Source organism: Mustela nivalis, assembly GCF_964662115.1.
Source record: "Mustela nivalis genome assembly, chromosome: 15".
Classification (NCBI taxonomy): domain Eukaryota; kingdom Metazoa; phylum Chordata; class Mammalia; order Carnivora; family Mustelidae; genus Mustela; species Mustela nivalis.
Window position 1 is genome coordinate 52,964,929 of NC_139034.1, and position 24,582 is coordinate 52,989,510.

The 24,582-nt window shown below is 34.3% G+C and overlaps 1 protein-coding gene across 1 annotated transcript in view; it reads right to left on the reverse strand.

Moving 5' to 3' along the window:
* Positions 1 to 17,518, reverse strand: part of KLHL1 (kelch like family member 1) — a 385,159-nt gene extending 367,641 nt beyond the window's left edge. The window contains exon 1 of the mRNA XM_082700951.1: positions 16,278 to 17,518. Within this exon, the coding sequence (XP_082557077.1) occupies positions 16,278 to 16,777 (500 nt within the window). The 5' untranslated portion in view covers positions 16,778 to 17,518. The remainder of the gene's footprint in view (positions 1 to 16,277) is intronic.
* Positions 17,519 to 24,582: the final 7,064 nt, after the last annotated feature.

Here is a 24,582-nt window from a genome sequence, read left to right on the forward strand (position 1 = left end):
TAACTGCTCAATCATCTCTCACATTGTTTTTAAGGGACCATGTATCGTCCATGTGAATAAATGACCAATAGATGGCAACATTACTCTTTCTGAACACCTCCAATAGGCATTTACCAAAATTTGGCGCTCCTTATATGCATCATGCCCAAAGTTTTATAAATGAACTTTTTTGCAACCTTTCCTTAGCTTATTAATTACAAAATAGCAATAAAGTTCAGTGTAACACATCAAGAACATAGAAAACCATCTGATAATCTTTAGGTAAGAAATGTAAAAATGTGTTGTTTGACTCAACTATACTATTCTCTGATCTTACAAAGGAATTTACACATATAAATATGCATGTGGTGATTTTTTGGTTTTAATTTTAACTATACTGTAGTCATATTTCACGCATTATTTTTACACACATATCTCAAATTGCTTTATGCATTGAACACTAGCATTATCTAAGACGTTTTACATTTGATTATATTTTTCCTACCTCTACAGATTTACAGGATATATTTTATATCATATGTTTCAGATGGTTTTTTACATGACGAATATAAAGTGATTTTTTTTGTAATTCTATTGATGAATAAGCATGGAGCATGGCTGTTCCTTAATGTCTAGTGTTTTTATTTCTGAAAGATATGTTCTCAAAATTTGTGTTCCTGAATTTAAAGCCTTTTATATTCTTTTATACTATTAGCTATTGTCCCATTGCTCTCTCCACACCCCTACACTATAGTAAATTATTCCTACCAGCAATGAAATATTTCCTAATTATCTCTAACCCTATATATTATAACTACATAAATTTAAGCCATTTACTTAATGGAAATGTGAGTATCATGATATAATTTCTGTTTTAGTTATGTTTGCTATTTAAGAGAAATTAACCTTTTCCATCATAAAACTTTCATAATTATTTTAAGGAATCCTACATTTGTAATTTCAAGTGTGTCATCCTTTCTTCCAATTTTTAACTACCACAGTTTTTCTCTCTCTGAAGAACATAAAGTCAAAAACAATTGCCAATTTACTTTTATATCTCCAGTTAAATTTACTACAAATTTAAATAAAATATAATACTTTTTATTTTATTTATTTTTAATATAATATTTTTTAAAAGGAAAGTTATACTTAACCTCATAGTATAATTGTGATCAATAAGAAATAAGAAGGGAGTTTCCTGAGATAATGGCAATACTGATTTTTGAGAATTGAATATACTATTTTGATGTCCATGTAGACAGTGATGATATTGCATTGGCTCACATTGATATGCTTATCGTTGACTCGCTCCTGGAACAATGCAATTCTTCAACCTAGAGTACAACTGGATAAAGCTGAATGAAATATAAAGCTACTCATAAACTAATTTTTTTCTAAAAAATTAATGTAGGAATCAACTTTATTAATATGTAAAACTCAACATGAGAGATTACAGGCATGAGTGTGAACATGGAAAAACTATTTTGAAGTAGAGCTAAGGATACATACTTTTAAGTACCCTGAGGCTCAGGCTTTTGACACTAATTTCTTGCTTCCAATAGCCTTCCTTTCAAGTATAATTGTATGTTGGCTATTTTAGAAGTATTGTATTGTTTGGGGAAGTTACTTATCACCTCAAATGAGTAAATTTAAAGAGCATTTTAGAAGTTATTCTGTGAGTTTTGTAATTACATATGACCATTTATAAGTTTTATTTGGTGAAACTCTGAAGATGAAGATGTAGCTGTTTAAGCTGTAAGTGATTTTCCATTTCTTGGCTTTCCAAAATGCATCTTATTCCTAGCATTGTGTAAAAGAGGTCACTTTACAGATTATTTAAACTCTTTATATTCTTTTTTTGAAGATTAATTTATTTTAGAGAGGGAAAGCAAGCACAAGCAGAGTGGCAGAGGGAGAGGGAAAGAGATTTCAAAGCAGTTAAATGCAGAGCTAGACAAGGGCTTGATCTCAAGTTCCTGAGATCACCATCTGACCTGAAACCCAGAGTCATTCGCTTACTAACTACACCACCCAGGCACTCCCAACATTTTATATTCTGTGGTCACATTCCAATTCAAGGCCAGCTTCATGTATGTGGATGTGCATAGTCATACAGAGATGTATGTTCAGAAAAGCCCTTGGTTTTATGCCTTATCATCTTGGTCTTTAAATTCCTAGTAATTTTTAACAACAATTGATAATTGTTTAATTATTAATAATTAATATTTTCATTTTGCTTTGGGCCCCACAGATGACACAATCTGTCCTGGGACTGTTCATAATGACAGCACCCAACCCCACTCTCTTACCCATGAAAAAAATCTCTCAAATGCTTGATGAGACAGGTAACCTGTCATAACTTCTCTCAAAGTACCTAAAGAATAGACTTACATCCACCAAATTTTCATCATGGGTATATATGGAACAATATCCAATTAATCTCACTAATGCTCCTAACCCTTACCATCCTTGACCATTGCATCCTTGACCTAAACCTTACTCATTCTGTTCTTTCATAGCCTTATACACATAAAGATGTGAATTTTGCCTCAGCTAATTTTTTGAGATTTTCAGCCTGAAACTTGCACTACTCCTTTCAAAAGTGCTTTTATACATTGCTTTACTTCCCTTGCAACTCTCTAATTTGTAGGCTATTCATAGTCCTCACATTTATGGCACCTGGAGGTAGAGTCTGGAAATGTGTAGCGTTTTATTTGTGCACCCATGGGCCTTTCGTCCTCAAGCAACAAAGCCCTTCCTCTTTTGAAGACTCAAGTGACTTGTTTGAATTAATATACCTCATATTTCTGGTTTTGTGTCTTCTAATCACTGAAAACATTGAAGCCCCTCAAATCCAACTATATTCCTGAGTATATCCAATCATCTATAGAAGACTTCTCAAACAATGCAGCCCCTTCTGCCAGTTCCTTGAATTCCATACCTTTAACTCATTCTCACAGCCACACAGTCATATAGCTGTCACTATCCAGGTCTATTCTTCATGTGAAATCTTAAGTCTCTACCTATTCCCTAACAACATTTTCCTAAATTTTAATTTCTTCATATTGTTTTTTACCCCAATACAACTACTGCACAAGGACTGAAGCAAAAATCAAAGTATATACATCAACACCTTAACTGAACTCCGATTCCTCTCTTCCCTCCAGACTCTTACATGGTCTACTTTGTGGCACAACAAGAAAGTCCATTCCTTTTCTAGTCCAGAATTGTAGATATTCTTCTCTTTCTCTCACACACACACACACACAATGAAACCTCACCGAATTGGCAATTGTGGCATTTTATTTTCTAAATGCTTTCTTTCCTTTTGTCCTCTTTCTTAGTAGTGATTCCTCACCAGGACTGTTGTTTGATCCTTTGAACGGGACTCTCCACTTCCATCTTTCCCCATCTTTTCTCTAGTCCATTTCACATACTGTAACAGGGAAATTTTCTGAAGTTTGAATCTCATCAGCTGGATTCATCCACAGTCACCATACACAAAATCCAAAGTTTTTAACATGATGTTGAAAGCCCCTTGTTGTCTGACTATGATCTGTCGCCCCAGTCAGATCCCTTAACGTTTTACGTTAAGTGAATAGTGAATAGCCATGCTTATTCACTTGCTAGTTGTCCTTCTAATTAGCAATTGCACATGTTGATGCTGGTCTGAATTTTATTAAGAGCTTTTTGAAACCCTCCTTTTCTGTATTTTAAAAAGTCCTTTTAATATATATTTAGTATAGCACAAGTTAAATCTCTAAATTACTCATCTGTTTATGTTTATTACTAGGTTTTTTTTTTTTAACTGTGAAAAAAAAGAGAATTTTCTATGCTTTTTCATATCTCAGAAAGCTGGCGTATTGTCTTTAAATGAATAACTGATTTAAAATGTTTTTTGTTAAGTGAAGGAACATTTAGTGTTTTCCTTGGGGTACATCTGGCTTAGAATATACCTTGAGTGTTCAAAATAGAGCTTACTTCATATCTTAAGTCGTTAAAGTGCAGCCTAATTCATGCTACTATACTAGGAGTCAAGCTGAATCAACTATAGGTAAAGATCCACTATTTTCTTTTATGGTGGCAAGGCTAGAGGACTTTACGTATGATGTATTTCTTGCCCTTTCCTGTCATATTCTAATGGCAAAATAAGATAAAAGCAATTTAAGTGGCAATGGTGACATTTTCCTAAACAGGCAGAGTTGACTCTAAAACTAAGGTTTTCTAATGCCAAATCCAGTCTTCTTTCTATTGTAGCATGCAACTGTGGAGGCTGATATCTTTGATGGCAAGCAATATTAACTTATAGTAACACATGTATGCAAAATTATCAATATTTATAGACCATGCATATTTTCAGTTGTGATATTATAAAAACAAAAGATTTTTCTGGAGTCTATTGAAGAAGAAAAATTAAAATATTTACCATACTTAGAAAAAATTTTGTATGAGGCAAAGACAGAACCTAAGACTGAGAACAGATAAAAGGCATCTTTAACTAGTCAAGATTTCAAACAGGTATATCAATCTAGGGAAAGAAAAAAAATTCCATTCAGAAAATATTTTTAAATTGTGTCTTTTTTGTTCATTTTTTTAATTTAATTTTTTATTTTTTATAAACATATATTTTTATCCCCAGGGGTACAGGTCTGTGAATCACCAGGTTTACACACTTCACAGCACTCACCAAAGCACATACCCTCCCCAATGTCCATACTCCCACCCCCTTCTCTTAAGTGGGTAAATTGTGTCTTTGAAAGTCTCTAATACAAATTTAATTTTACAATTGAAAAAGTATTTGGTAAGAAATCTATTTAAAAGTCACCGTCTATTGTTAGGGAGAATAATTACATGTAAAAATTTTATATCTATTAGGACAACAAAAGGAGTGAAAAAGAAGCCCCTTTTTTCTCTGTGGAAAAATAGTTGATGGTACTTTCAAGTCATCTGGTTAAAAACAAAGAGGAGTCAGAAAAGAGGACATAGCTTATTCTTTTCTGTATCAAGGTAAAGCTCATGGGCAGTATTACGGCTCCTCAAGTTCTGTCAAAGGAGATGCTTCTGTTGCCTCAAGAACAAGTCCCTTGGTGGTCATATGGCAAGACCTTCTGAACTTTCTTTGCAGAAATACTTACTCTAAAACTATTTAGCCTTCTTTTCTTTCTCCTCTGCTGCCATGAGGAAGGCAGCAAAAGATTCAGTGTGAATATTTCATTATTAATTTCTGCAAGGTGTCAGTGGATAACTTCTTAGGCCATATATCAAACTCAAGAGGTATTTGACTCCAATAAATGACTCAAAGCAAGTTAGAATCAAATTTCTATTCAAAGTATGAATTATCAATAAATGAATAAGTTTATCTTGCTTATAATAGATAAATTTAAGGACAAAATACACCACACAGTGAGCTTTTTGGCTCATAATATTTTCTCATTTAACCATGGTGTTTGAGGATTGGTTGTTTATTTTTTTAATAGCATAATGTATTTCATAATAAGGCTATTACCAGAATTATTTATATATTCCCCATTAATCTACTTATGTGATGTTATCTTGATACCACATTGTCTTAATTATTGTAGTTTCATACAAGTCTGGAAACCAGAAAGTGTTAGTCTTCAAATTTGTTCATTCTTCTCAAAGTTGTTTTGTTTATTCTATAGCCTTTAAATTTTCAATGGATTTTAGAATAAGTCCCTCACTTTGAACCAAAATAATGCAGAGATTTTCTCAGAGGATGTGTATAATCTATAGATGAACTGGGAAAGAATTGATATCTAAATAATAGTAACTTTTTCAAATCCATGAATATAGTGTATCTGTCCATTATTTAGGTCTTTGAGTTCTATCAGAGTAGCTTTATTGTTTCTAGTGTATGAGTCTTTCAGAAGCTTTTGGTCGTATTTATTATTAAGTATTTCAGACTTTATTGATGTTAATATGAAATTTATTATTTTTATATTTTAAGTTTCCATTCTTCTTTGATATTGTATAGAAATATCATTGATTTTTGTATGCTCATTCTATATCCTGCTTCCTTAAAAAAAAGCCATTATCTGCTTTGTAGATTCCATAAATTTTTTCTTTTTTTTTTTTTTAAAGATTTTATTTATTTATTTGATAGAGTGAGATCACAAGTAGGCAGAGAGGCAGGCAGAGAGAGAGGAGGAAGCATGCTCCCTGTTGAGCAGAGAGCCTGATGTGGGACTCGATCCCAGGACCCTGAGACCATGACCTAAAATGAAGGCAGTGGGTTAACCCACTGAGCCACACAGGTGCCCCATTTCTTTCTTATATTCTTTGTTCCAGGTTATATTTTATCTATTATGAATATATTCATGTCAGCTTCCTTTTGATTAGTTTTAGCATGCTATATCTTTTCTACTCTTTTCCTTTTAACAAATATCTGTGTTTATTTTAAAAGTGTATTTCTTGCTAGCAGAATAAACTTAGATATGGCTTTTTATACAACCTGATAATCTCTGCCTTTTAAGTAGGGATGCATAGAGCGATTCCTTTTAATGTAATTACTGATACAGTTAGGTTGAACACTATAATCATGCTGTATAATTGTGCTGTGTGTTTTCTATTGGTCCCATCTTTGTTCTCATTTCCTCTTTTTATTGGATTAATTAAATAATTTTTATGAGAACACTTTATTTTCTTTGTTGGATTACTAGCTGCTTATCATTGTTTTGTTATTTTGGTTGTTGCTTTGGGATTTATAATATACTTCTGAGACCACCTTCAAATGATATACCATTTCACACCAGTATAATAATCTTGTAGTACTGTACTTTCATTATAGTAGTTTTATTTGTTTGTTTCACCATCATATATCTTTCAAATGTTCCAGATTTAAATAATTAAAAAATAATCTTAGTTCTTTACCCATGTAGTTATAATTTCCGGTGGTTTCCATTCCTTGCACCAGCTAGTGTGCCCTGTCTTTCTGCAGTCTGTGCTCTGTCATTAATTTATACATATATATATATATATATATATATATATATATATATATATTTATCTCAGGCATTATACTTTGTTTTGGTCTAACAGTTTGACACTGATCTCTTCCTGTCTATCATGACCCTATTTAACTACATGAATATACAGAATATGGTTTAACTGCATTAAATACCTTTTCTGCTACAGTTTTGAGTCAGTTTGGATTGATTTTGCTCCTCATTATGGTCCACGGTTTCCTACTTTTTTGTTGACTAGTTATCTTCAGTTGGATGTCAGACATTGCAAAATTTACCTTGTTTTGTGTGAAATGCTTCTGAATACTTGAATTATTCTTCAACTTTGTTCCAAGGTTCAGTTGACATTATTTGAAAACAGTTTGATAATTTTGGATGTTGCTGTTAAGATTTGTTAAGTGAAACCATGGCACTGTTTATTCTAGGGCTAGTCATTTCCTATTACTAGTGTAATAACCCTCCAAATACTTTATCTAATTCCATGAATCATGCCATTCTGATTGTTAGGAACAGGTGTTATTCCCTCTAATTCTGGTATAGTTCTTTCCCAAGACTTGGGTTTTTTCATAAATACATATCTGTCATTATTCTACTGAATACTGATCTGCTGAATACTCAATGGGAGCCTCCACAGATTTTGGAGTTTTCTTGTCTTGTGAGATCTCCCTGCCTTGGGCTCTTTGGACACAGCTCCATCTCTTCAATTCAGAGTAGTTATCACATTTTTCCTGGTTTCTCCTGGCCTATATCAGTAACTGGAATCTCTTTCAGGGCAGTGAGCTGGAACAATTACAGGGTCATTTCAGTTGCTTTTCACATCTCAAGAATCACTCTCTTTCAGTACCTGATGTCCAGCATCTTGAAAAATGTTTTGTATATCCTCTTCCTTCTTTCCCCCCCTTTTTAATCCTTTCTTTCTTCATTTGTCTTCTTTCTTTTCCTTCCTTCTTTCATTCTTTGTTGCTGTTTCAGGTAAGAGGGTAGGTCCAGTCCATGTTATTCTGTCTCAGCCAGAGGCAAGTGTTCCAGCTCTTTCATGATAACTTTAATAAAATGATTAGAATATTTTTTGGTCTAGGATTTTTTTGTCTTAATTGCTTTTCCACAGTCTGTAAATTATATACAGATGATAGGGCCATATTTCCCAGCTAATAACAGTTTACTGATCTATCCAAAACCAGAATCATAAACTAATCATAATACAAAAATGTTATGCCTTTTAAGAAAAAAAAATACACAAATAAGTGTTTAATACACAAATAAGTGTGTATTTAATCCACTGAGCCACCTAGGCGTCCCATAAGTGTGTATTTAAAAATAAACAAATAACTGTTTAAATCATCATGGGATCACCAAGTGCCAAATATCTAGGTATTAATTTGTACAAACTTTTCTACTAAAATTACATATGAGTATATCAAATGTAAGATAACTGAAAAAGTGGGAATTGTTTTGAAATTTTTTTACAAATGACATAAACAACTCCAAATTTATTTTCAAAATAGTAGAGTTGATGGTTGAATCTCAGAGTTAGAAATTCAGGATGTTTGGTATTCATAAATTTAATAATAATAGATTTTAAAAATATTTTTCCTTCCAAAAGCTATTTTTCCATTTTCTCTGGAGCTCTGATACCTTCAAATATTAACCTAAAGAAACATCTTAGATATTTTAGTAATATTAGAATCTACTAAAGAAACAAAACAAATTGTATACTTTATTGTTGATACAAAGAGATTTATGGCATTCATCTCTTGAAAAACTATGAAATTGTTGAATTCTTCCTTTCCCAATTCTCTGATATCATAATTTAAGATGTTCCACCAAAATTCAGTCAAGAAAGAAAGTGTTGATTTACATGAGCAAATACCAATGAATACCACTAAGGAAAAAGGTGCCTGGATAACCTACCAGGACACAGTGTCACAAACAATTATGATAAGTTCTCAAACTGGAAGATTTCCTATGAGAATCAGCTATCTAAATTAGACTAAGGCCACCAAACGAATGGGAAAGGCCAGATTTAGAGATAACATCAACTGATTCTACTTTATTATTATTGGAAACTTTCAGATCATTTTCAAAAAGCAACATTTCTGTGACATGATCTTCGTCAAAACGATCTACCTCATAGGCTTTGCGTTCAAAACAGATTTTTCTTGGGATCCTAAATTATAGCACACATGCTCTCTGGTCAGGAAAAACTATGTTAAGCTTTCATAAGCATCAATCTGTTTTCAAATTCTGGCCAGAAAAGTCAGCAAAGTACTCAGCCTCAAACTCATATACAGCAACAGCTTTTTGTTGTTTTTTTCCTATTCTTGACTTACAAAATCTTCAGATCTTTAATTCTGCTCAGATTTCATGTGTCTGTATCAGAAATTTTCTTCAAAGTTTAGGTAATATTACTTTAAATGTAGAAAGGTAATTAATTATTATTTGGTCCAAACTAGTATGTAAATTCTAGAGCATTTGTTTTACAACTACTACAAAAATATCTGCAGTTATTTTAGATGGTAAAATAAAATCAGTAGAGTCTTGTTACTTAGAGACTCTGTTTAAAATGCTGCACATTTTCATGTCCAGAAACTTGAAACTCTAAAATACACTTCAGATCTCAGTTTTTGGTAAATTTCATAAGAGTTCCTGGTCAAAAACAACGAAATTTGACTTAGAAACACCACCATCTAATAGTTATCAGAAGCATGTTATCCCCCAAATACACAAATTATCTTTTGAGCCTTAGAAAAAAATAAACCCACATAACAAATATCTGATCAATATTATATTCCATATAAACCACATGCTCATTTTGACTGGACAGGGATTATTTTTAGATTTTTAAAAAATCTTGTTATTTTTAGATTATTTAAATTTGTACCTTAAAGAGGTTAATAATGTAGTTTACAAAGCAGTCAGTAGAAATTCACTAATGAAAAGAAGAAAATCATTCTTCAATTAGCATGGATTTTTTGTTTGTTATTATTAAAAGTTGCATTTGTCTCATTCTGCACTTACATTCACATCTTTCTCTTAGATGGCTCTGGACTTTGGGGTACGTATAAATCCAAGCAAGTGGTCTCATTTCTTTCTCCCTTATGATCTCCTTAGTTTTCTGAAGCAAACTAGCTTATAGGGGAGGGCACCCGGAAATTGTGGGCTTCTTTAGAAAATAGTTCATAATACTAATAAAGCCATCCTAAAATAAGTAAAAGAAACTCTCCCCAAATAAGGTATCATCTGTTGCTAGTTTCGGTTTAAAAAGTAGTAGACTCTATAATATTCAGCCTGAGATGAATAAGCCAAGAAGACATAAAATTGAGTAAAATCATTCAATACTCTTGTCCACTAAAAACTGGGTTTATAGGGAAAATATGAACATGATTTCATTTTAGTGTTCCACAGAAGCATAGAGATAGTCTCTAACCATTTTTAAATTTTCTTTTCCTTTTTGACTGAGGCAAGGCTGATTCCTTTTCATTCCCAACAAATACATGGCTCAGTTTCTCACCAGTGTCCATGACATTTTAATGATTTATGTATGCCTTCTTCTGGTGACAACTTTCTTTATCAGTTTTTTGATTTTCAGAAGCAGATTTTCTTTTTTCTTTCTTTCTTTTTTTTTTTATAGATTTATTTATTTATTTGAGAGAGAGAGAGCACACACATACATGAGTAGGGAGGGAGGCAGAGAGAATCTTAAAGCAGACTCCCCACTGAGCATGGAGTCTCACATGGACCTCAATCACAGGAAGCATGAGATCATGGCCCAAGCTAAAATCAAGACTTAGACGCTTTACTGACTGAGCCACCCGGGCACCCCAGAAGCAGATTTTCTGTCATAAAGCTCTCTTTCAGATTCCAAAATTAAATTAGTTTTCCCTAAGTTATTTCCTCATAGTATTTAATTGTAAAGTAAAATACATGGAATGATCCATACTTCAGGAAAAAATTCAGTGTTTCTAACAGGCTAAAAAAGTCCACTTTCAGTCTTATCAGACATTGTCCATCACTATTATTTTAAGAAGTCTATTTAAAGATTCAAACACAGCCTCATTACAACTAGGAGAATAAGAAAACTGCTTCAGCATAACCTTAGCTATAGCCTCTTTTCTTCTGCTGTTTGTTTGTTTAAGCAGAGGGAAAGAAGAATTGGCAAAGCCGCCTTGAACATGATGTCTGGATTTAGATAGGAAGGATCAAAAGTGCAGCTGTACTGTGTAGAAGTACAGGGTCTTGGGATGAAGCCCTGCATCAGGCTCTCTGCTCAGCAGGGAGCCTGCTTCCCCTTCTCTCTCTCTGCCTGCCTCTCTGCCTACTTGTGATCTCTGTCAAATAAATAAATAAAATCTTAAAAAAAAAAGAAGCCTGTGATTCTGGAAAAATTAATTACTTGTCTATATCTCAGTCTTCTCATCTATGCAATCATTATACCTAAGGGATATATAATTGTGCCAGAATAAGAGGACAGTTCTGAATACTAAGTTGTACAGTATAAATATTCAACATGCTATCTGGCAAATAGGAAGTTCTTATTCAATGTCACTCATTATGATTTTGACAAATATTTACTTACTTAACAGTATTTATTGAGTAACTACTTGCTCTGTTATAGGGACAAAATGATGAGGAAAATAGATATACTCTGTCCCCTGGGCAATTTTTGCTAGAGACAAACAATAAAAACAACATAGATATTAATATATGGTTACAAGGAGAAATTGAAGAAAAGGTAGAGAGCATTTACTCAAAGACCTTAAAATAAGCAGATGTAATAAATTTAAAAATTTTTAAATTAATTTGTCTAGGGGATCAATGAATGCCTCTTTGAGAAAGGTACAAAGCTCTTACTTAAGACATCTAAATGATAAATAAGAATGAACTCAGAAAAGGGTGCATTGAGGGAAGGAGACTATACAAGGGTACAAAATAAGTTTGTAAGGCCCAAAGCTAGAGGAAAATGTTAAGGGAGGACACTGAGTCTGGAAGACAGAGGGTGTTGGGGAGGCTGGAGAGTGAAAGACCTAGATAATAGACAAAGGACAAATCAACCAGAACCTACCTGTGCACAATATGGATTGTGGTCAGACTGGAGTGGAAATGCTTTTTTTTTTTTTAAGGAAAAATAGAAAAGGAGATCCAGAGATGTGGTAAACTATTTCATATTTTTATTCTATAATTTTTATTCACTCCACTATGGAGACTGGATTAGAGGTGGCAAAATTAATGAGGGAAAATGATGCAGATAGCAGTGATAGAAGTTCAGTTGAAAGGGGACATATCATAGAATTATGTACAGACAATGGAGAGATGGAGGGATACTGGACAGAAAGAGGAGGGAACTTTTTTTTTTTTTTAAGATTTATTTTACTTACTTAAGAGACTGACAGAGTGGGGAGGGGCAGACAGAGATGGAGAGAGAGAAAATCCCCACAGACTCCCTGCTGATCCTGGAGCCCAACATGGGGCTCAATCCCAGGATCCTGAGATCATGACCTGAGCGAAAATCAAGCATTAGACGCTTAATCCACTGGACCAACTAGGCACTCCGAGGAGGGAAATTTTTTAAATGAAAGTATCAAGGTTTGATGGAATATTGAAAATGATGGGAAAAGGATGTTAACAAATATGATCCTGGATTTTTGGCTTGCACAACCTAATGCATGGAGAGCTACTCTCTGAGATAAAGAAGGAAACTGAGCATGAGAGAGGGGGAGATTATGAGCTCAGTTTTGTACATGTTGTATTTATATTGTGTCTGCAATATCCACACAGTATATTGTGTCAAGCAGAGACGTAGGTGTGTGAGACCAGAGGTTGAGGGAGGGGAGGACAGGAGGGGCGGTCCAGATTTTGAGATACGAATTTAGAAATACAGTTTATGGACAGCAACTGAAACCTTGGAATTTGATGACTGCATTGTGTGAAAACTAAGAAAACTAACCAAAACAATGAACAGTTGAACATGGCATCTCCTCTTCCACCTACCTTACTACAAACTGCAAGAATATATAAATATTTCTCTCTGGTTCTTAGTTCATTACCTATAGAATTTTGGATTAGAATTATCCACACCACAAATGCATGATAATCTGAATAGCTAGGAAATTACACACTTTCCAACAAAAGTTCAGAACTAAGTAGAGAAAATAAATGACTTAATAACATGGGTCAGGAGCCTATTACTATACATTAGAATTCTTAACAGTATAATGATCAAGGTATTAGAATACTGAGATTTGTTTATGTATGCCTAGTAGGGTGGGATAAGATAAAGACTGGGTTTAGACAATCAATTAGTTTACCAGTGTCTTCTTGCTACCTTTATGCTTAAACTCCATTAGAGTTTGACCTTTCCAGAATTTCTAAGATTATGGGTAATTTTTCCCTGAGCATCCTCCAGCAGCTTTTGAACAATAAGTAAAACCAACCAAGCCACTTATACTTGTTTAAAACAATATTCCTAACTAGCATGGGACCAGATGAATAAAAAGAAGATCAGAAAATGAAGAGAAAAGAAAGGAGCCAACTCTTATTTTAGACAAGAAGATTAATTTTGCATATAAGTCAGAACTCATAAAACAAAATGCTAAATATCAAATGTGACATCACAGTAGGGTGATATAATAATGACCCATGTAATTAAAATTATCATGCAGGGTTTATATAATTTATGCACACATTGATCATTATAAACACTATGTAGATTCCCTGCATGTGATGTGATAGACACAAAAGTAAATCCACACTACTGACTATTATACATGATATTCTTCATTCAGTCCTTAACTTTGAAAATGCTGTCTCTTCTGAAAGGTCAACCTTATTCTTACCACATATTAAAATTTATACATATATAATCATAATATATATGTAATATCTATATATAGTGACTATCAAGTTTAGTAGCATGGTTTTGATCCATCATGAGCATAGAACCAATGCTTTATGAAGGTTTAGGATCTCATGAAATCCACATTATCAGTACTGATTTGTCCATTGAGAACTTCAAATTTATCTAAAGGATTTAAGTCTTAATAAGAATTTTAAAATTAAATAAGACCTGATTTTCAGTATTTTATATGTAAGAACTCATAGGACACCCTCATTCAAACAGTAAAGATGGTTTTGGTGGTACTTTCTTATTTTCAGAATTCTTTTTACTTATGACTCTTTGTAAATTAAATCACTGGTATACATTCAAAAGTGAGGGTCAGAAGTTACATTTGATGGGTGTTTTGTCCCTAATTGAGCTATTATTAGTTATTAGTTTTATTTTTTTATTTATTGTAATTTAGCAAAGCAATATTGCATTAGCATTTTCAAATTCTTCAACTCACATGAAAATCTTCAGAAATTACTCATGACAAATATATCTCATTTACTTAAATGTATTTGCTATAAAATAAATTTTTAAAAATTATCAAACATTAATATTTCAGATTACATATTGTAAGCTGATTTGAAGACTTCACAAAATTGAAAAAAAATGATTTTTATGAACTGTTTGAGTCACAAAAATTTTAGTTTCAATACAGTAATTAGTATATATTTAACTTAAACTTACTTCTTTTAAATGTATAAGCTGAATTGCTAAGTGCTTATTTCTGAAAACTGGAAAAAAAGAGGTTTTATATTTTCTACATTAAAAGAGGTAAAGGTTAACATATTTTATTGAAATAAGGTCTAAAACTATAATATATAATGAATACATAAATAAAATTACTTTATGGTATTAATGGTACCTAAAGTTGGAACCATTTTGGTAAAATATCTTAATTGAATAATAGATAAACTTTTATTTAGGTCTGCTGTACATGGAAAAAAACTTCATAATACTTGAAAATTTTAAGCTAAACTTCTCCTTCTTTAATAGTTACATTAGGGGTGCCTGGGTCGCTCAGTGGGTTAAAGCCTCTGCCTTTGGCTCAGGTCATGATCCCAGGGTCCTGGGATCGAGTCCCGCATCGGGCTCTCTGCTCACCAGGGAGCCTGCGTCCCTTCCTCTCTCTCTATCTGCCTGCCTCTCTGCCTACTTGTGACCTCTGTCTGTCAAATAAATAAATAAAAATCTAAAAAAAATAGTTTTACATTATTTGAAATGTCTTCGTATATTAGATTATGTTCAAGGCTCCTGAAATTCAAATTCAAATCCATATAATCCACATAATTGAATATTTTAAGGACAATTTTTTGTGTCTTTCACTTCACATTTGTCAACATAATTAAAGAGCACCTGTAGTATTATTTTGCTCTCTGCATTCCTTTTGTGACTTAATGAACTTTTAAGAAGCTGATTCAACCAACCAGAAGTTTAAAAAGTTGTTTCTGCTTCTAATTTGTTATTGAGAGGTAACCGAATTCTATTAACATATCCATTATCATTTTCCTCTGGTTCCTATGTTTCTTCAGTAATGTATTCTGATATCATACGAATTTAAATGCAAATCTTTTCATATCCTCACTATCTGCCAAAAGTAGTAATGATCTAGTGCAGAATAATGAGTCAATTCTCTAAAAATGTAAAACTCAGAAGTTTTATGTGTCTGAAGGTTTTCTGTAAGTCTTGAAAGTAGAACTCTACTCAAAGAATGTAACGGTAGAAATACACAAAATACAAATGTTCACTTGGTTCCTAAAGATACACAATCCCACATTTAGCCAACATGCAGAGGGGCTCAGCAACAGTTTAATTCTGAGACTTCAAACAAGGCAAAAGTGAACATGAAATAGGATAAAAAAGGGAAGTTAGGAGAGAGAATAACGACACTCTATATCAGGGAAGAAAAAAAGAGAAACTATTGCTGTCCAGTGGCCTCATTTGTCCAATTCCTCAGTCCTGGAATATAGATTCAAGACACAGGGATTCTGAATAACACACTAAGTCAGTTTCTAGGCCCATTCAGGAGATCCTTCTGGATGGTGTTGAAAGCAAGTTTCCACCTTGCATCAGATAACTGGAAGACCGATGTGATATAATGACAAAAGATGACAGAAGAATACCCTCATCTCAGACATATGAGAACCTCTCCACTTAGAGATTTACCCAAATGAATATATATTCAATTTGTGATTACAACTCTGAAAACTCACAAAAAGAAAAAAAAAATAGATGAATAAGCCAGTAAAAATGAATTAGCAAACTTCTAGTGAGATTACAACTTGGGTAATAAAAAACAAGCTGTCCTCTCTCAATCAGAATTTTCAAACTGAAAAATTTTAAGCTTAGTAACTACCAAAGCACACCGCGGGGGACGGGGGGGGGGGCGAGTGGAAATTGGGAGATGCTAGATGCCCCATGGGGACTGACTGTACCTGTGTCCACATCCTTCACCTGTTGCCTGGCTTGAGTTGGCCGGCTCCACTTTGAGCTCTTGCAGGACCAGCCCTTTATCGTGTGGTCCAGGAAAGTCCATGCCTGGCACCTCCTCCTCCTCTAGAGACTCCACGTAGAAGAGAGTCCTGGCTGGCTGTTGGGTGCCTTGCCCGGGCGCCCCTTGCTGCAGCCTTGTGGCCACTGGCAGCAAGGTGCCATTCAGTGGGTTAAAGGAAGAGGAGGAAGAGGACGGGGAGGACGACGAAGAAGAGGAGGAAGAGGAAGGCTTCTTCCAGAAAGTGCTCACGCTGCTCTTCTCTTGGCTTTTGAGCAGGCGGCTCTGGCTGGGTCCCCAGTGCTCGAAGCTGCCGCTGCCGTCCTGTTGCAGGCAACCGCCCCCCGCCGGGCCGCCGGGGGCCGGCGACGGGTGGCTGAAGAGTTTCCAGCGGAGTCGCAGGATGTGCTTCACATCGAAGTCTTTCCGCCCAGAGCCTGACATGCTTGACGCAAGAAGGTAGAGAGATCTCGCCGGGCGCGGTAGTAGACGGGCCAGCTGGTGGGGGAGGCCAGCAGAGCCAGGGGTCGGGAAGGAGGAGGAGGAGGAGGACTGCTCCCTCTGCACCCCCGGAGCACACGCTGCGAGGCGGGATGCGCGCCCTGCTAGGCAACCACCAGAGCGCGGACCGCACAGCCGCGCGGCTCAGCGGCGGTCAGGTCCGGAAAAACCCGCGCGTGGGGAGCCCACCGGCCGTGAGCAGAGGCAGGAGCCGAACGCAGAGGGCAGAGATTCCTCGATCCGCGCGCGGGTGCCCCGTGGTTACGGCAGGGAGGGCCGACCCGGGTGATGGAGGTGCGCGAAGATAGGAGGTCTGCGCGCTCCGAAGCCCGGGAGGCGGCGGCAGCTGGATACACCTCCCTGGGATGCACCCGTGACACAGCCTCTGTCGGGAAGGGTCGGCTCTCCTGTAGTCCTTGCAGCTCAGAGTTCAGTGCCTGGAGAGCGCAGAGAGAGAAAGAGCCCCAAGTCGCGAAGAAGCGCACCCCTTAGTCTTCTCCGGTGCACCTGCGCCCCTGTCCCTGGCCTCTCCGAGGATGCTCTGAGAGCTTGTCTTGTTTCTTTGAGAAAGTCAGATGCCTTCTGCAAGGCGAGAAGGGGTGGTTTTATATAGTCAGTTTATAAAAGAGAAGAAGAGATATTCCAGAAAATATAGGGAGGCAGAAGGAAAAGCCCGCCCGTGAAGCTGTCAAGGTCCTCACAGTACAATTTTCTCTCTGCCTCAGCGCCTCCTCCTCCCCTGCAAGTGACGCAGATGTGCACTGGGGCCTATACGGAGAGATGGAGGGAGGGAGGGAAGGCTTCAATCTTCTTTATGCAAGTGAGTCTGCCGCTCTTATTGTCCCCTTGCTAGGTCCTGTCACCTTTTTTCATCCCCTTTCCTCACTACATTACAGTATAGCAATAAAAGTAAAGCAAACAGGCATTACGTTTTAGCATTAGTAAACACCAAACATGAATCATGGCAGCGTAAACTTAATAGGCTGCCATCGGTTTGCAGGTTGCAGGTTAATGGCTTGAATTATTTAATAAACCGCATCCTTTAACCTTTCGCCTTAGTTTCCCTGTAGTGAGACACAGAAGAAACAGTGATGCTGGCGTCAAAGTGTGATAATGCCACCATTCTGACACTTACATTGTGATTCTGCCATTAATACACTCGGGCAGTGCTTCACCCTGGGGGCCAGAGGCATACAGTAGAAATTGGAAGATGGGCATCTGAGCACAGGGGATGACTTTTGCAAAATCAGTGCATTTGGTGTGTAGCCTTAGAATCAAAGCTGTTGTCGGTGTAAACCAAGCAGTGGAATAAAATGATAAAAGAGAATTTTAAGGTATAACCTTCCAGTGCATAAATCATGATACTGAATGCATAGAAGAGTTTAGGCAATGAACAAATGTATCCAATGGCTATGACTGTCCTGCAAAAATCTCCTGTTTGAAGAGAGGAAGATATGTTTGCTTTATACCTATATTTAGAATGATGAGGATTATGATGGCCTTCTAACTGACTACTCAGAAATTTTCATCTTTTCCATTAATGAGGCACTAAAATAGAACCCAGTCACCTTTGCTGAAAGAAAAAGGGGGTCGGAGAAACAGCAAGGTCCCCAAGTCCACCAGGAATGTGGTTCTTGTCCATTCATGAAATTCACAGCTTCAGCATATATGTGTTCATATCAAATCAAATATTAAAGGGCAGTTCTATTACTGTTCTGTTAGCCTGTTGTTGAGCAATAAACTTAAATAGAAACCAAAGCTAAATATGAGATTCTTCTTAGACAAAGTTGGACATTTAATAAAACAAGAAATTAAGCACACGCCCCCCCCCACTTTCAAGGGAAGAAAAATCACTGTTGTGCATTTTAAATATTGATTTATGCCACAACAGCTGGGCTGCAATCCCCAGTGCCTTGATTTTTCTTTCAGTATTCAGTGTTTAAAAAAAAAAGAAAGAAGGAAGGAAGGAAAGAAAAAGAAAAAAACCCTTTAAAGCAAACAATGGTGACAGATCATTTTTATCCAAGAACTGAGTCAAGTATTTCCCTCAGGGAAGGAAACAGTGTATGAAATTACACATCACAAACAGGACAGAGAAAACTTTCTGTGAGGGATAATGTAGGAATTTCAGATGCACATAATTAAATGATTTCTATAGAAATTGGTGCTTCACAGATTTTCTAACTTGATATGATTTTAAATTTAATTAATATAACAAAATAACAGAAATAATATACATTTGTTATATGTATATATTCTTTTTAAAAAAGATTTTATTTATTTATTTGACAGAGATCACAAGTAGGCAGAGAGGCAGGCAGAGAGAGAGGGGGAAGCAGGCTCCCTGCTGAGAAGAGAGCCTGATGCAGGGCTCTATTGCAGGACCCTAAGATCATGACCGAGCCCCTGAGATCATGACCTGAGCTGAAGGCAGAGGCTTAACCCACTGAGCCACTCAGGCACCCCTGTATATATTCTCCATTAATTAATATTTGTAACCATTCAAAAACTGTAATATAAAATTCATTTTTTTGGTATTCTGAAATTCCATTTTGTATTACCCTTTTACTCTGCAATACTATAGAGCTTAAAAGTTATCTATTTAAAGGTTAGTAATTTATATGATCCAAAAGCGATCATAATATCATAATTTTGATTTTTGTTATAAAGGAAACTGAATTAAAATATTAAAGCATATTTAGCAAATGATGACTAATATAGTTTGTCAGGTAGTGATATTTAGTACTTTTTCTTAGTCTTTGGTAGTCTTATAGTACTATTTTGTGATATGAAAACACTGTTGCAAGCTATTATTTAAAATACCACTTTTCTATATTTATCAATCTGTATACAATAATCACTCTTGCTGAGGAACATGTTTAAACATAATTCATTTACTTTTCCAAGTAAAATATACAGCACTTAGAAAATAGAGTATGCCTGAAATAATATGAAATGACTGAAGAAAATGCTTGATTATATTCTTAAAACTTAGTATTTATTTATTATTTTTTATTATTATACTATTGGTAAGAAAGAAGGAGGGAAGGGGGAAGAAAAAAAATGAAGTAACAAAGGAAGGAGAAAGGAAAGGAAAAGATAGAGGAAGAAAGAAAAAAGAAGGAAGCAAGGAAGAAAAGAAAGAAGGAAAGGAAAAGAAAAGAAAGAAAAAGAAAGAGAAAGAAAACAAAGAAGAAAGGGAGAGGAAGAACAAAAGGAAGCAGGAAGAAAAGAAGAGAAAGAAGGAAAGAAAAGAATCAATTTTCTAAGACATCATGACTTGGCTTTACATATTAGAAAAAAAATCCTTGAAAAATTATGGTTTTTGAAATGCAGCACTCATTAATTTATTTATCCACTATTCAAAAATTTTTAAAAATTAACTGAACACTTACTACATACTGGGACCGATGACAAGTATTAGCATATATGTAAGAATCAGGTTCCTTGCAACTGGCTGGAAGAGCTAACAAAAAAGATTTGTTTAGCCAGTCATAATAAATAATTGACTTGTAAGTCAATTAAATTAAGGGTTAAGATAACCAAGTTTATAAGGAAGAGGACACTGACATAATAAAGATCACTTTTTAAAAGAATCTTAATAATCACATTACATGTTTTTAATGACTAAATCAATTCAATTATTCTCATCCTATTTAATTAACCTGAACTGTAATTTTAGTCCTCAGAATCTTTCAAATGAGTGTTCATATTATGGCCATAATTCCCTGACACAACCTTAGCAAAAGACATCAATCAGCATACTAAACATCTGGAGGGTACTCAAGCATTTATAACTATACACATGTACAAAACTCTTTACATAGTTATTAAATCCAACATGGATATTAAATATGCCACAGTGAAAGTTCCTATAACTCAAACATTTAAACAATAAACAAAATTGGATTTAGACACAAGCATTTTCTGAGTGGAGGACTTTTCCCTTTTAGTAATTGTTTTCTAACAGAATTAGAGGTGTGCTTATCTAGGAAAATTCTGATTCTCTTCCTTTTGACGGCCCCTCTAGAATGTCAAATAAGTCACCTCTACATTGTAGCACTCAACGAAAGCATTTAAATGATTAATTACGATCCAATTGAATGATCATGCCTTATGATGGTGCCTGTGTTTTTATTTTTGTTTATCTTTGTTTTATTTTAATAACATATTATGCACATCACTAGAAAATATCACTTAAAACAAGTGTATATCATTCAAAATGAGTGTACAGCATTGTGGATGTGGAAATTAAATGAAGATCTTTTTCTAATGACATTTTCTTTCCAAAAATGAATGAAACACAATAGCATATACATTAGTATTTAGTAATCTTATGTACAATAGCAAGGACTCCCACTGTTCCTTAAAACAAACATAACCTGTTCAAAGTCTATTAATCTTCATTACAGTGTAAGTATAGTTTGGTTAAGTAGCAATTGAGTGATTCCTTAATAAACATCCTTTGTAGGTGTTAATTGAGCCTCAGGGGCCATTTTAATTCACTCTACCTCTTTGGTTTATTTGAACTTTTGATTTGAATCAAGCAATAAATGTATATACTTGAGAAATTCTCATATGTAAATCGCTGAGTTAATTGCATGAATGTAGGAATACAAAATGGCACTAAAATAATGCACTCATATTTATGATGACTCAGGTTTTTGTTAAGTATCTTTTCATTTCCCGAAATCATATGCAGAATGTCCAAGGTGGTTTGGGAAAATTCATTATTTTGACTTTTGTACTAGGTCCTGTTTGGTTTATCACACTGCTCAGGGCAATATGATACAATTAAGGGAAGCCTTATGTCTTTAATGAAAATATTTCCACAAGTATATAAATATAGATTTTTATATGAGCATATTTAATATAGATATTGATATATTTAATATAATTATTTTTCAAGAGTAATTTTTTAATTTGATTTTATTTATTTGAGAGAGAGCAAGCACACGAGTTGTGGGGAGGGGTAGAGAGCGAGGGAGAAGCAGGCCTCTTGCTGAGCACGGAGCCAGAACCAGGGCTCAATCCCAATTCCAGGACCTTGAGATCCTAACCTGAGTTAAAGCATATGCTTAACTGACTGAGCCACCCAGGCGCCACCTGAAGAATACTTTCTACTATAGAAAACATTTGGGGGAATTATATTACTTATTTTGTACAATATAGCAATCTTTTAAAGAGAAAACTGCTTAATTAATACTTTATATTTTCCCAAGTGTTATGATTTCCATGGTATAAAGTAATTTCATTACTTTACCTATTTTATTTAAATTTTCCAGGATCATTTTGAGATAATGTGTGCCCCTTGAAATTTTAACCATTACTATCAAAATAAAATAGTAAGATTGTAATGTATAAAATACAGATTTGGAAGTTTTAAGAAAATGTATATGATGTCTATATAAACATGGATAAAAATAACTGAAATTTAAAATATTAGTCTCAATATGGTTTCTTTTTTTTCCTGCTTAGGAGATCTGAAGATACCCTCTTCTTTTAAACCTACCTAAATGGAACTTAGTGGATGATATTTTATGGTCGCATGTCTCATTTGGACACATGCCAGTTTTCTACACTTTCATCTTTCTTTCCATCTCGAGATGCATCTGCCAAACATTAGACCTGGTTTCATTTCATCTGCATTATTATCAGATCTTTTAAAAATCTGCTGGGGGTGGAGGGGAAAGCTGGCTTAGGAAGCTAAAACCCCATTTTGCCAAATATATATATATATATATATATATATATATATATATAATTATAAATATATGTATATATAATATAATATATATAATTCTGATTAGGGATATAAAATAAATTATACATAGTTTATCAATGCTCTTTTTTCTAGATGTTCATGTGTAAGTAATATGGGAACTTATAACAGCTGAGAACATTTTATACACACTGCTTTAGAAATAGTACTGTGATTTTTATTTCAAGTAAATTATATATTCATAGATCTTCAAGGAGTTTATTCTGAGAAATCAAATTCCTTGTGAATGTTGTTACTATAAGTAAATAAGCCTCTGATTTCTAATTTGCATATCATAACTGAAGGTATTTAATATCTTTTCATGACTCTTACTACCAGTCAAATTATTGTTCAGTCCACAGTCTAAAAGAATATTACCTGTCTTGGGAATAGCTAACCAAGGGATCCTTTGTCCTTGACACCATCTTCTGCACCTACAGTGACCTCTCTCTTGCTGTATTTCTCTAGTTCTCTAGGTAACCATCATGAAAGATGGAAACTGTCACCTTTTTGAGGGCGGAAAGCAGAGGAAATGTGACATGTATGGAATATAGGCATACTGAATCTGAAAACTATTAGGATAAATAAATCTGAAGATCATAATACTACATAGAGTTTCTGTGATTATAGTTTACTTAAATTTTAATGTATAATTCTAGGACAAATTATAAAAGAAGATGAGAGTGGGAAAATAAAAGATGAATTCACAGATTATATTAGATTCTTTAAATCTATTCATACTACATAGACTCTCAGATTAAATATAGAATATTTTCTCCAATAGTTAGATTAGATATCAAATTTTTAATGTTATTATTTTCTTCTTAAATAATCAACTGGGAAACTCAGATGAGGGTTATAATTTTGCAGCATCCCACTATATCCCAGCTAGCTATTTAATTTAATCCTTCCAAAAGTCTTATTAGGTACATATTATAAAAGACACTTAATATAGGAAAGATAAATTTAAAACCACTTGTTACAGATATCTCCTTTTTTGTTATCTATCTTAGATACACTTCCACAGCTATATTTTTTCTCCTATTATGTACAAGAATAAAGTTTTTAAAAAAATACTCTCATCATGGGTTGGTGGTCTCTATATCCTTTCCTGAATTATATGGTTCAAAGTTTAGAGGCTGGTAACTAGTAATAAATTTGCCCTCCTCTAATAGAAGAGAAACTTTTAGCAGTCTCAAAAGTGAGCTTTCTAATATTACGGTAGTGTGTATTTGTGTGTGTGTGTGTGTGTGTGTGTGTGTGTGCCTAGACTTGAAATCAAATTAATGATTTTTTTTCTTTAGAGCAGTAATTTTTGAAAAAATGGAGATTATCTTTCAAGGTTAGGATAGTGCTAGAGGGAAAAGAATAATGTCCTATTTAATACTGAATTAGCAGTGCCTAACACATTGGCCATCATGACATGGGAAATGAATAAACACTTTTGAATTAATAATAATGACCAGTTCAGTGCAGGGGATGACACATTATAATGAAGGAGAGAGCAACAAATATATATTTAAACAAAAGCAACATAAAAAAACTGTGTCTGTTGTTATTTAGTATAAGGGCAAATGGAATTATAAAACAGTGGTTTCTAGACTATTTTAGTACTTTCATTTTTATTACTAAAGGGGACTCTAAAATACTAAAAATAGCATATATTTTGGATACACATTTTAAGAAAAAGGCAATGACATGTGCAACATATTTAAAAATATTTTTCATTGTATTTGTTAAAATTTAGTTTTAAAGTCTTCACATTTAAATTCATAAATTTTAGTTACTTTAAAAATAAAAGTTCCAGTAAATAAATAAATAATATTCCATCCATCCATCATCCATCTATCCCTTTATCCCTTTATATACTCAAACATACATACATACATATACATACCTGTTTCTATCTATATGTTGTTGTTTTACTGAGCACCTATTATGTGCCAAGCCTTGTTCGAAGTGAGAATTAGGTGTCAAAAAAAAGAAA